This window comes from Kogia breviceps, chromosome 7 (assembly GCF_026419965.1).
Source record: "Kogia breviceps isolate mKogBre1 chromosome 7, mKogBre1 haplotype 1, whole genome shotgun sequence".
Classification (NCBI taxonomy): domain Eukaryota; kingdom Metazoa; phylum Chordata; class Mammalia; order Artiodactyla; family Physeteridae; genus Kogia; species Kogia breviceps.
Genome location: NC_081316.1, coordinates 38,566,623 through 38,578,912, shown reverse-complemented (window position 1 = coordinate 38,578,912; position 12,290 = coordinate 38,566,623). Strand labels below are relative to the sequence as shown.

General features: G+C 50.1%; 1 protein-coding gene across 2 annotated transcripts; it reads left to right on the top strand.

Annotated features, from left to right (window-relative positions):
• The first annotated feature begins 531 nt into the window (after positions 1-531).
• Positions 532-10,095, top strand: MYOD1 (myogenic differentiation 1). Of its 2 annotated transcripts, none has more exons than XM_059068889.2 (3): positions 532-1,548; positions 2,031-2,109; positions 2,378-3,292. In XM_059068889.2, exons 1-3 carry the CDS (start codon positions 919-921, stop codon positions 2,626-2,628), a joined length of 960 nt encoding a protein of 319 aa, XP_058924872.1. In that variant the 5' UTR covers positions 532-918; the 3' UTR covers positions 2,629-3,292. The 2 variants fall into 2 exon arrangements, with proteins under 2 accessions (XP_058924872.1, XP_058924873.1); XM_059068890.2 differs by lacking the exon at positions 2,378-3,292 and adding an exon at positions 4,683-10,095 and having other exon boundaries at positions 694-1,548.
• Positions 10,096-12,290: the final 2,195 nt, after the last annotated feature.

The window sequence follows — 12,290 nt, the reverse complement described above, 5'->3', positions numbered from 1 at the left end:
GGACTCCTATAAAGATGCAGCTGGGTTTCCAAGCTACCAGAGATGGGCTGGGCCCGCGACCCTCTGACTAACTCCGGGGGCAGAAACTGGCCAAGTGACACGACCGCCACGTTCAGTCTCAGGTTTCCCCACTTGGACTCTCTGAGTCTTGTTCCTCGCTTCTCTGCCTCTGACTTTCTAGCGTTCTGCTCTCTGAATGTCTCAGCCTCTTGGGTTTACCGCTCACCATCTCACTATCTCAGCTCTGAGTGTGTCTCTGCCTTACTGCCATGTGTCCCTTTGCAAATCTCTCCCGATCTGATTTCTTTCCCTATCCTGTTCCTTGGTCCCCCACAAATCAGCGGACTGAGGGGACCCCAAAGTCAGCTCAACGGTGAGCGCGCGGCCAGTGTTTCCCGCGGACACACGAGGAGGCCAGTGTTGGAGACATTTGGAGAGTGTGCCCGGGAGTCAAGTGCTGCCGAGTTGGGCTGCCAGTCTCTGCCTTCCTCTCCGCCTGGGGAGGGGCCGGAGTGCGCGCGCGGAAGCGTCAAGGGGTAGGGGGCTGGCCAGTCTCTGGCCCCTACTGCCACCCAGGGGATCCCAAGCTCCTCCCCGCTCTATTCCTATTGGCCTCGGGAGCCCCCGCCCCTAGCCGCCGGCTGGGGCTCGGGGGCCCTTAGGCTACTACGGGATAAATAGCCCCGGGAGCCTGGTTGAAGGTAGGGGTGGGGAAGTCCCAGGGCGCTGCGCCGCCCTCCTCGCCGTCTGTCGGTCAGGCGGGACAGGACAGGGCAGGGTGGGGGACAGCTGGGTGTGCATTCAGACCCTCAGTACTTTGCTATCGCACTGCCGGTGCTCCGGAGCCGCAGAAAGTTTCTGGCAACCCCTGCCTCCGGGATTGGGCAAAGCCAGGACTGCGCCGCCCCCCGCCGGGATATGGAGCTGCTTTCGCCTCCGATCCGCGACGTAGACTTGACGGGGCCCGACGGCTCTCTCTGCAACTTTGCAACAGCGGACGACTTCTATGATGACCCGTGTTTCGACTCCCCGGACCTGCGCTTCTTCGAGGACCTGGATCCGCGCCTCGTGCACGTGGGCGCGCTCCTGAAGCCCGAGGAACACTCGCACTTCCCTGCGGCAGCGCACCCGGTGCCGGGCGCGCGCGAGGATGAGCATGTGCGCGCGCCCAGTGGGCACCACCAGGCGGGCCGCTGCCTACTGTGGGCCTGCAAGGCGTGCAAACGCAAGACCACTAACGCGGACCGCCGCAAGGCCGCTACCATGCGCGAGCGGCGCCGCCTGAGCAAAGTCAACGAGGCCTTCGAGACGCTCAAGCGCTGCACGTCTAGCAACCCAAACCAGCGGCTGCCCAAGGTGGAGATCCTGCGCAACGCCATCCGCTACATCGAAGGTCTGCAGGCGCTGCTTCGCGACCAGGACGCCGCGCCCCCTGGTGCTGCCGCTGCCTTTTACGCGCCTGGCCCTTTGCCCCCAGGCCGCGGCGGCGAGCACTACAGCGGCGACTCGGACGCGTCCAGTCCGCGCTCCAATTGCTCCGACGGCATGGTAAGGCCAGGACGCTGGGCTAGAGAAGTGAGCGCGGCTCTTGGTATATCAGGAATGTGTATCCGAGGGCGGGGAGCGGACCCTCTGGTGTGATGGTTGGGCGGGGAACCTTCCCGGGAGTGGACCCCCGGTGCCCCAGGCAGCTGTCACTGGGGTGGCCTACTGCTTTGGGGGTGCACGGGACGGATGCGATCCACCGGATTGGGGGCGCTATTAGAACACTGCTGGGCCGACACGAAGATCGTGTCGTTTTCCCCGCTTATCCCATGCAGATTTGTGCTCCTAGGTGACTGTCTGCCCTCTATTTGGCCCGGCATGCTGCAGACAGCTCCTGCCCACCCTTACTCCCCAACCCGGCCAGATCCGGGCCCGGAACTCTCGTGGCTGAGACTTAGGGAGTTGGAGAGGGGGCGGCTGCAGGGTGTGAGGCTCCGGCCCCGCGCGATTCCGGGGACTGACTCGGTAGCCCTTGCCGTTTGCAGATGGACTACAGCGGCCCCCCGAGCGGTGCCCGGCGGCGGAACTGCTACGAAGGCACCTACTACAGCGAGGCGCCCAACGGTGCGTATTCGCGCCTCCTTCCCACATTCCCTTTTGAGCTGTCCTGGCTTCTCTTTACCTAGGACCTCCTCGCCTCCATCCTGGTAGATGGTACAGGGAATGAAATACTAAGCATGTACTTCCCTCCTTTGTCACCCTAAAATTTCGCGGGATCCTCCCGAATCTGGCCGGTCCTCAGTTTCCTGTCTGCCCAAAAGCACTGAGCCCAGAGGTGGGAGACTTGTCTGCGGCTCCACCTCTGCATACTAATCTACCCCTCCCCGCGCAGAACCCCGGCCCGGGAAGAGTGCTGCGGTGTCGAGCCTCGACTGCCTGTCCAGCATCGTGGAGCGCATCTCCACCGAGAGCCCCGCCGCGCCCGCTCTTCTGCTGGCCGACGCGCCGCCGGCGTCGTCTCCAGGCCCGCAAGAGGCGGCCGCCGGGAGCGAGGTCGAGCGCGGCAGCCCCACCCCTTCCCCCGACGCCGTCCCTCAGTGCCCAGCGGGCGCGAACCCCAACCCGATCTACCAGGTGCTCTGAGGGGTTGGGCGGCCACTTCGGGGGGTGCCGCTGCCCTCGGGCCCGAGGGATGGTGCCCTTAGGGTCCCTCGCGCCCAAAGGATTGAGCTTAAATGCCAACTCCCCTCCCAACAGCGCTTTAGAAGCGACCCCTCCGGAGGTATGAGAGGCGGGGGAACTGATGTGTGTTTCTGCACCCCAGGGCAAGGACATGGTCCTTTTTTGCCAGGCAGCACCCTTCCCTGAGACCCGCTGCGATGGCCTTTTGATGTTACTCCGTGGGCCAGAGCTGACCCCTGAAGGCCCAGGCCCTTCCTCTTCCTCGCCCCCTCCCCCATGGGGGGTGGGACCCACGCAGACCTAAGCCCCGCCCCCTGACACCCGGATGCTTAAAGGAGCGTAGCCTCTCTTTTCGGGAGCCCTTGGGACGTCGGTTCTTTCCCGTCGCTCCTTGCTGTAAAGGTAACCGCTCCCACCCCCTCCCCCGGTTCAGGACCACTTTTTGTAATACTTTTGTAATCTATTCCTGTAAATAAGAGTTGCTTTGCCAGAGCAGGAGCCCCTAGGGCTGTATTTATCTCTGAGGCATGGTGTGCGGTGCGACAGGGACTTTGTATGTTTATACGGCAGGCGGGCGAGCCGCGGGCGCTCGCTCAGGTGTTCGAAATAAAGACGCTAATTTATACCGCGGTGGCTCCGGCTTTCGCTAGGGTTGGGGGCAGGATTTTGAAGGGGGGTGAAATCCGCAAACTGGGCCACCTGTACCGCAGCGACCCCTGTAGGCCTCAGACGGATTGCAAGGAAGAAGTTGGGGGAGGGAGGGGTGCGTATGTTTCCGTTATGTGAAGAGGTTCTTCTGACCATGACGTACATCACCACACATAGGTCATCTCGTTGTCAGAATGGATATTAGAACGATCGGAGTAGTTAATAAAAGATCCATGCCTGTCCCACCACCCAGAAATTCTGATTTAAATTATCTGCCGCAGATACCCCCGGCCAGGAATTAGTATTTTCCAAAAGCTCCCCAGGTGATTCTGAAGTGCGTACATGGTTGAGAATCATGCCCCTGCATACACACAGAGTGAAGCCAGGTACGGTGTCCGGAAGGATCACTGGAAAGTCATGTCCCCCAGATGTGACTCGGAATCCTCATGGGTAGAGGATGTGATAAGGTGCTCACAACATTATGAGGAAAAACTGAATGAGTGTGAAGCAGCACTGTAAGCTGTATGGTACTTGCAGGCTCTCAGTGATAGGTGTAATCACAAGGGGATGCATAGAAGGCCAGACAGGCACAGACGTGACTACTGTAAGTAACCCAGCACTTAGAGCATCCTGGCATTGTCGGATCTCATAAGAAGACAGGAGCCCAGAGCCTGCAAGGAGAGGGGCACGTGCAAACCTGCATCATCACAGATGGCATCAGTGTTCTTATCAAGCGATAAACACTGAGGGGAGAGGAGGGGCCATTGATTTAGCCAGGGGGCTGGGGAAGGCTTCCTGGAAGAGGTGCCATTTGAACTGTGTCTTGAGAAACAAAAGAAGACAACACATCCACAATGCCCGTAGATCCCCCCCCCCACACACAGGGGACACACACACACACACACACACACACACACACACACACACACACACAGAGGTACCTCTGGGAGGGTACCCCTGGATGGACGGCCTGGCAAAAGTTCTGCCCAACCCCACCCCCTAATTCACATACACTTGTCACCAGGACCTCAATTCCCCTTACATCCCACTCCTACAGATCCTTTTCTTCCTGAAAACCCTAGAGGCCCACTTTCAAGGGCTCTTCTTAACAAGGAGGGGCGGGTGTGGAGAGGGCCTGGGGAATGCACGCAAGACATAATGGCAGAAGCCAGAGCAGAGGATCTGCTCTCTGCTCTGGGAGAGGCTTTGCTCTCCCCACTGCAGGGTCCCTGGGGAGCCACCCAGGGCTGCTCTGTTCCTAATGATCCTCTGCTTTTCTCCTAGCTGCTTCCCCAGATGTGCCTTGGGGTTCTTTACACTCCCTTGAGACCGTTTGGGGCTCATTCATGAATTCATTCATTCAACAGATGCCAGGTCCCATGCTGGGTGAAAACAGAGACCGGTGGACACAATTCCTGACCTTGGGAAGCACCTAGACATTTGGGGAGACTGGATCTTTCAGCAGCTGGTTACACCACGATGAATTAAGTGCTATAATGGGGATGTATGTGGCAGAGGAACGCGGTAGGAACAGAAGGTATAGACAGCAAGCAGCCCCTAATAAGAGTCTTGAAGGAATAGGTAAGGAAAGAGGAGCCAAATAAGGATGCTCCAAGCTGAGGAAATAGCAAAAGGGCAAAGACCCAGAGGTGACAGAAAGCAAACTGTGCTTCATGGGGCCAAAAATGCTCACAGGAAGGGGCCAGAGGTGAGATGGGGAAAAGGCAGAGGCAGGGCCACATTGGACCTTATTTGGGCTTTATCCCAAAGGCAGTAGGGAGCCATAGAGGACTCTAACCAAGGAAAGGGTACAAACGTATCTGTATTTTAGAAAGGCCAGTCTGGACTGGCAGAATGGATAGGAGGGAAGAAGACTTGAGACAGGAAGACTTGTCAGGAAGCCACCAGGGTTGCTCAGAGGAGACATGACATGGCCTGAACTGGAGTTGTGACTGGGGATGGGAGAGAAAGCACAGGAGTAGATACAGTTGTGCCAGATAAAGTGTAGGTGTTGACAGTTCAATGGAGAACCTTGAGGGCACAGTCCCTACCCACATACAGCTTAAAATCCACTGGGGAAATAGCCATTAGACAAAGAATCAAGTGAATAAATACATTTGTAGACGTTATACATGATGAGAAACTCCATAAGGAAAAGTAAATGGCGCAGTGAGAGATGATAATGACGTATGAGACGGTAGTCAGGCAAAGGGAGGAGGAGGCAGAGCTTCTGTACTGAGGGAACCAACCACATATAAGAAGGCCCCAGCAGCCCATAGGGTTACTATAGCCTATAGGGAGCTACTGTGCATTAGAAAAAGGTGTCCCTTCTTTCCCAAGGACACTGCTCTGCACCAGGGTTCATGGCTAGGCAAACAGAGAGCAGGCTGGACTTCAGCCTCCACCCACCTCCTTGGTCAGGTATGCTTTTTCAGTGAACAACCTCCAGAACTGTTCACAGAGTCTTGTGCATGGAGGCCCTAAGGAAGGGAGAGAAAAGGAGGGGCCAAGGATGACTTCAGGCTCTGGTTTACTTCAGAGTGGACGATGGTGCTGTTATAAAGATGGAGACCTCTGGAGAAGAAGAGGTCACGGGGACAGACTTAGTGCAGGACAGAAACCCAATTTTAAAAGGTTAAACCCCACAGGGGGTATGTTGGAAGGACACAGGGCAGTTCGCATAAGGGAGCAGCGCTGCAACACCACAGCACCCATGGGCCTCGAGAGCCGGGATTGGAGCCCCTCTTGCTGTTCGACACATCCCCCTTCTTGCCCCTTCTTGCCTTCCCTCCCTCCTAGTCCATATTGGTTTTCTCCAGCAACTCAGGGGATTACCTCAGATCTCACTGCTTAACTCCATTTAGAAAATTTCCAGGGAAGAGCTCTAACTGGACCAGCTTAGATCATGAGGCAGGATTTGAACCCAGGCAGTGAGGCTCCAGAGACTGCACTCTCAGCTGCCCGGCACTGTAGCTTCTGCAGCGGAAGGAAGGAGGGAGGAAGGAGAGAGTATCAGAAGGGAGGAGACCAGCTAGAGCTTGGATCACCCCATGGATGATGGGATTTGAGGTCCCCTCCTGGCTTGGGCAGGGGGAGGACATCTAGCTGAACCCCATTTGCAGTGTAGATGAAACATCCCTGCTCTTGGGGCCATTTTCACCTGGGCTGGGTCTGAGGAGACACCGGGCCATGCTCTCCATAGAGACATATGCACGTCTGTACACGCACATGCTCATACAACAGCACACATGTCCCCAGAGCATACCACCAGAGGCTGGTGTACCTTGATGCCCAGGAAGTTTAAGCTTCAAGTCCTTGTCCCTTGAATGAACTTCTTCTAAGGCACTGGGAAAAGCCCTAGAAATATGTTCACATGGTCTAGTTTCTTTTCAGATTTTCCAAAGTAAAATATTTTAGCCAACTGGTTATGACCATTGTCTCTATTCTGACCTCCCCCCTGTGTTGGGTAGCATATATGGGCATGTTGGGGTCCCGTCGAAAGGTATACATCTTGTTTGGGTTTAGTGTAATATATTTTAAATCAATGAAATATAAAACAGAAGTAATGACAATGAACAGTGAAATAAATTACAATGATTCTGACATTGAGAAGACAGTTGTACCCCCAACATCTATTTAGATCATACCAAAAAGCAGTTTATTAAAAGAAAGTGATAACTTTTTAATGGAATTATTGAAAAGCCTCTTGCGTTGTTTGATAATCTAATGAACAAAGAAGAGTGAATTATATGAACATATTGGAAAGCGATTTAAATTTTTTGCTGGTCTAACGCAAAATACTGACATCAACAAAGACAGAATAAAATTCATAATATGCTACTATAATAAGACCTTAGCATAACAATCTTTTTAAATGAACCCTGCCAATTTAAAAGCATTTAAATTTAGTCACCGCATAGGAAAACTCAGTATACCTTGAACTCTTACAGTCCACAGATGAAAGAAACTTGATGGAGTTTCTGCCAAATTTGACAATCCTAAAAGTGTACATTTTAGGCACAATTTCCAATAGACGTTTCCAATAGAGTGGTGAGCCCGAAAGAAAATCCCCTAACTTATCAGTGATATCAAACAAGTTTTGATCAACCATGTTGGAAGGAGAGACTGAACTAGCTCTCAATTCTCTGTACAGAGAATGATATTATAGAATCACATTGAAGAGGCACTTAAAGAATATACAGCCTGATGCAAGTGGAAAGGAGTAGGCAAGACTGAAAAAGGCAAGAAAAAAGAGCAAGATGCAATAATGCATACTATCAAGGCAGAAAGTATGAGGAAGAAGATAAAGACAAAAATGGTGATGGTGCTAATGATGGGAAGAACAATTTGGTTCTAGCTCAGTTTTTTCTCATCTATAAAACACTTAAATCCTCTGCACACAACTCACTAGTACTAAGGGGAAAAAATGTGCGGCTGTCTAATAGTCACTTTTATACAGTACAGGGTCATTTTTGTATAGTTAACTTTTAAATTTTTTTTAGACAACATTTAACAGTGAGTTTTAATTCATATAGAACTTTCCCAGTAACAGGGGGCAGTAAGTCCCCGATGATGTCAGTGGCCACATAACTCCTGGGATCTAGGCCTGGCTGTGCCCCTAACCAACTCTGAGACCTTGGGAATGTGATTTAACCCTTTTGGACTTGGGCTCTCTCTCTGTGTAATGAATTAGTGAATTTAAAAGGTATGTCCCAGTTCTAAAATTCTTTAGTAACTCAAAGCATTTCAAAGAAAAAGATAACAAAATAGGTCTTTTACAGATAAGGGAGCTGGAACCATGACAGATGTTTCTTAGCATAAGCAAATTATTTATAGCCCTCTGGTTTATTGATCCTTCTTTAACTTTTCCCAATTAAAAAAAATTGAGATATAATTTACATACCATAAAACTTACACTTTTAAAGTGTCCAATTCGGTGGTTTGTATTATATTCACAACTTTGTGCAACCATCACCACTATCAAATTCCAGAACATTACTCCCAAAAGAAATCCATACCCCTTAGCAGTCACTCCCCACTCTCTTTTCTCCCCCCAGCCCAAGGCAACAACTCAGCTATTTTCTGTCCCTATGGATTTGCCTATTCTGGACATTTCATATGAATGGAATCACACACTATGTGGCCTTTTGTGTATGGCCTCCTTCACTTAGCATGTTTTCAAGGTTCATCCATGCTGTAGCATGTATCAGTACTTCATTCCTTTTTATAGCTGAATTATATTCTACTGCATGGATACATTATATTTTGTTTATCCATTCACAGGTGATAGATATTTGGCTTGTCTCCATTTTCTTAGCTATTATGGATAATGCTGCTATGAACATTCACGTACAACTTTTCATGTAAATATATGGTTTTAATCCTCTTGGGTATATACCGAAAAGTGAAATTGTTGGGTATATCATAACTCTATGTTTAAATTTTTGAGGAACTGCCAAAGTCTTCCCCAAAGCAGCTGCACCATTTTACATTTCCATCAGCAATGTATGAGGGTTCCAATTTCTTTGCATCCTCAACAGCACTGTTGTTTGTCTTTTTAATCTAGCAATCCTAGTGGGTGTGAAGTGTACCTCATTGTGGTTTTCATTTGCATTTCCCTAACGACTAATGATGTTAGCATTTTTTCATGTGCTTATTGACCATTTGTACATCTTCTTTGGAGAAATTTCTATTCAAATCCTATGTCCATTTTATAATGAGGTTATTTGTCTTTTTATTGTTGAGTTATAAGAGTTCTTTATATATTCTAGATACTAGACAGATATATGGTCTGCAAATATTTTCTCTCATCCTGTGGGTTGTCTTTTTACTTTCTTGATATTGTCCTTTAAAGCACAGAAGTCTTTTGTGGTTGCTGTAGTCCAATTTATCTATATTTTTCTTTTGCTGCTTGTGTTTTTGGCATCATATCCAAGAAACCATGACCTAATCCAAGGAAGCATTTTATAGTTTTAGTGCCTACATTTGGGTATTTGACCCAGTTTTAGCTGATTTTTCTATATGGTGTGAAGAAGGGATCCAACTTCATTCTTTTGCATGTGGATATCCAGTTGTCCCAGCACTATTTGTTGAAAAGACTATTCTTTCCCTCATTGAACTGTCTTGGCACCCTTGGCAAAAACTAATTGACACTAAAGGTATGGGTTTATTTCTGGACTCTCAATTCTATTCCATTGATTTGTGTGTCTACCCTTATTCCAGTAGCACACAGTCTGTTTACTGTAGATTTGTAGTAAGTTTTGAATGGGGAAGTGTGAGTCCTCCAGCTTTGTTCTTCTTCAAGATTGTTTTGGCTACTCTGGGTCCTGTGCATTTCATGAATGTACCTTTAAGTGGCCCTGTCCCGGTGGTATTTTCAGTAGCCACAAACCTTGCCTGATATAACATGGGAGCTGTAAAGTGGCATGGAAATTTAATGCAGGTTCATGTTGGTGCACAGAAAAAACAGCTATAGGGGAAGATGATGGTTTTTTCATTTTCAGTCATATTCGATACAGCTTTAATAAAATGAATGTGGTTTTGTTAACTGAACATCATTCTGTAATTGCAAAAAAAAGTTGCAACTGTTTTTGTTGGCATTATGAATGCTTCCAAATAAATATAACTTATTTAAAAGTATTATGTAGGTGTGTCAAGCAGTTAATAACAATATTAAGCTATTTTTTCTGGATTTTTAAACATTTTTAGTATTTGTCAGCTTTCTAAAATTTACATTTGGTCCTGATTTCAAAGCCTAAATAAATATTCACTTTTGTACCCAACATTCTGTTCTTTTTTTTTTTTAATGTGACCCCTCCCCCAAATGTCTAAACTTCAGGCCTCATAGAACATGGACCGAGCACTGCACACTGCCAACCAGGCTCACCTACAGGCTGACTCAGGCACGAGGGCCCACCAGGAGCACACACAGGAGACCCCACAAGGCTCCTATAAAGGAGTCACAGAGGGAGGAAGACGCTTGGGGCAGCCACACATCTCCGGCTGCTTCCGGGAGAACTCAGTGTTCCCTACCTGGTCTTGCCAGGGACACTCGCAGTACTGCCCACGCCCACCTGTCCTTCTTACACATATGCACGCCTGACCATCCTTGTGCATCCGTCACCACAGCCATCATCGTTCCCTGCTCCCCACCTCCCTCCTACAGCCAGCAGCGAGAGGTGAGGTGTTGAGGCCCATTTTCCCCAAAGTCAAGCCCAGGGAGGGCTGACGCTTTGCCCCTGGGGCCGTACTGCCCCTCTGAGGGACCAACGCTGCTGGGAATGGCAGGAGCCCATGAGGGAGACATGGGGTGAAGGCTGGTCACAGAGGGTTTGGGGGCGGTGGGCAGTCCGAGGGGAGGGGGAAGAGAGAAGGAGAGGAAGTTAAATGAGAGACACTATCGCACTGAATCCTCACAAAATATTATTCCCTTTACATAGATGGGGGAACAGAAGCTTAAAGAGGGAAAGTGACAAGTTTACACAGCTAGTAAACAGCAAAATGAGATTTGCACCCAAATCTCTCAACCAGAGGACATTTTACTCCCCAGGCGACCTTTGGCAGTGTCCATAGACCCTTTTGATAGTCACGAATGGGGAAGGGGTGCTACTGACATCTAGTGGGCAATGGCCAGGGATGCTGGTAAACATCCTACAGTGCACAGGACAGCTCCACAACAAAGGATTATCTGGTCCAAAATGTGCAGAGATTGACAAACTCTGCACTTCCCCGGAGTATTCTTTACCTTGGCCCCTTTCTAGACTTCCCCTGGCCTAAGAGATCTGGGATCCACTTGCTCAGGGGTCACAGGAAGGAACAAAAGGAACAACTGTACACCCCATTCTCAGCTTAGGTACCAGGGTGAGTGCTCAAGCTATAGATCTGACAGCCACAGTCACCAGTTTCCCACTATGGCACTTCTAGTTTCACTCTCCCTTGTCCATTGGAGAGAGGAGCTCTGATCTGTGGAAAAGATAGCCTGCGGGTTGTACTGTTTATTATCACTCCAAAGCTGGCACTGTGCCCTGGTTAGGTTAGCTTCCAGATGTGGCCACAAGATGGCACCCTAACCCACCAGGAATGTGAAGGCTCTGGGCCTGGGAGAGAGCATATGGCATGGGCCAACCTGGACCAAGGCCTGGGGGTTGGACTTAAGCCAGTTCCAGAGCCTTGCAGGACCAGATCTAAGGCCTGCAAATGCCAGGGGAGAACATAGGCCAAACTTGGCTTCAGGACTCCCTTCACCTTTTTCTTGTCTACACCCAGCCCCAGCTCGTCCTCCAGCCCCTCTCATTAGCCCCCTCCTCTAGCCTGAACAAGAGAAATTACAGAGCTGAGGTGTTATGCTATAGGGCTTATTATTTTTCATATCCATCAATAAAGAAACTGACGTATAGAGAAATTGAATAACTTGTCCAAGGTCATAGCTTGTCAATGGTGGAGCTAGGATTTGAATACAGGTACCTTGGTTCCAGAGTTTTTGCTCTTGACCACTGAATAACACCACCCCACTGGTAGTTCACTGCACCCTGCACTGCTCCCTGGCCCTCAACAGCCAGTGATCCCAAAGAGTCTCTGGCACGGGACCACAGCTTTCCTCTGCAAGGGAGGGGGCAAATGGCTGTGAATAAGGAGGCCTGCTCACAAGTGGAAAGAGGTGAAGTTCTCAGCTGGGCTGAGGGTCTGTGGTTACTGGTTGTTGGTAAGAAGCTAAGGCTCAGTTCAGCGATTCTCCCTCCCTACCCCGTTTCTTTGGGGCTTTCCCCCCCTCTTTTTTTCTATGTTGCCTTCTTTATTTTTCTAGGCTTTCTGCAAATGCCAGCCTTCTTACGGTGTGAAGGGGAAGTGAGAGAAGGGACTTTTGTGTCCCTGCTTAGGATGGAGAAGGGGGAGATCCTTTGAGGCCTGGGGTGTCATCAAGGATGAAGGTGAGAATCCTAAAGTGGGACAGCATGGAGCACCTCATGGGCAGCTAC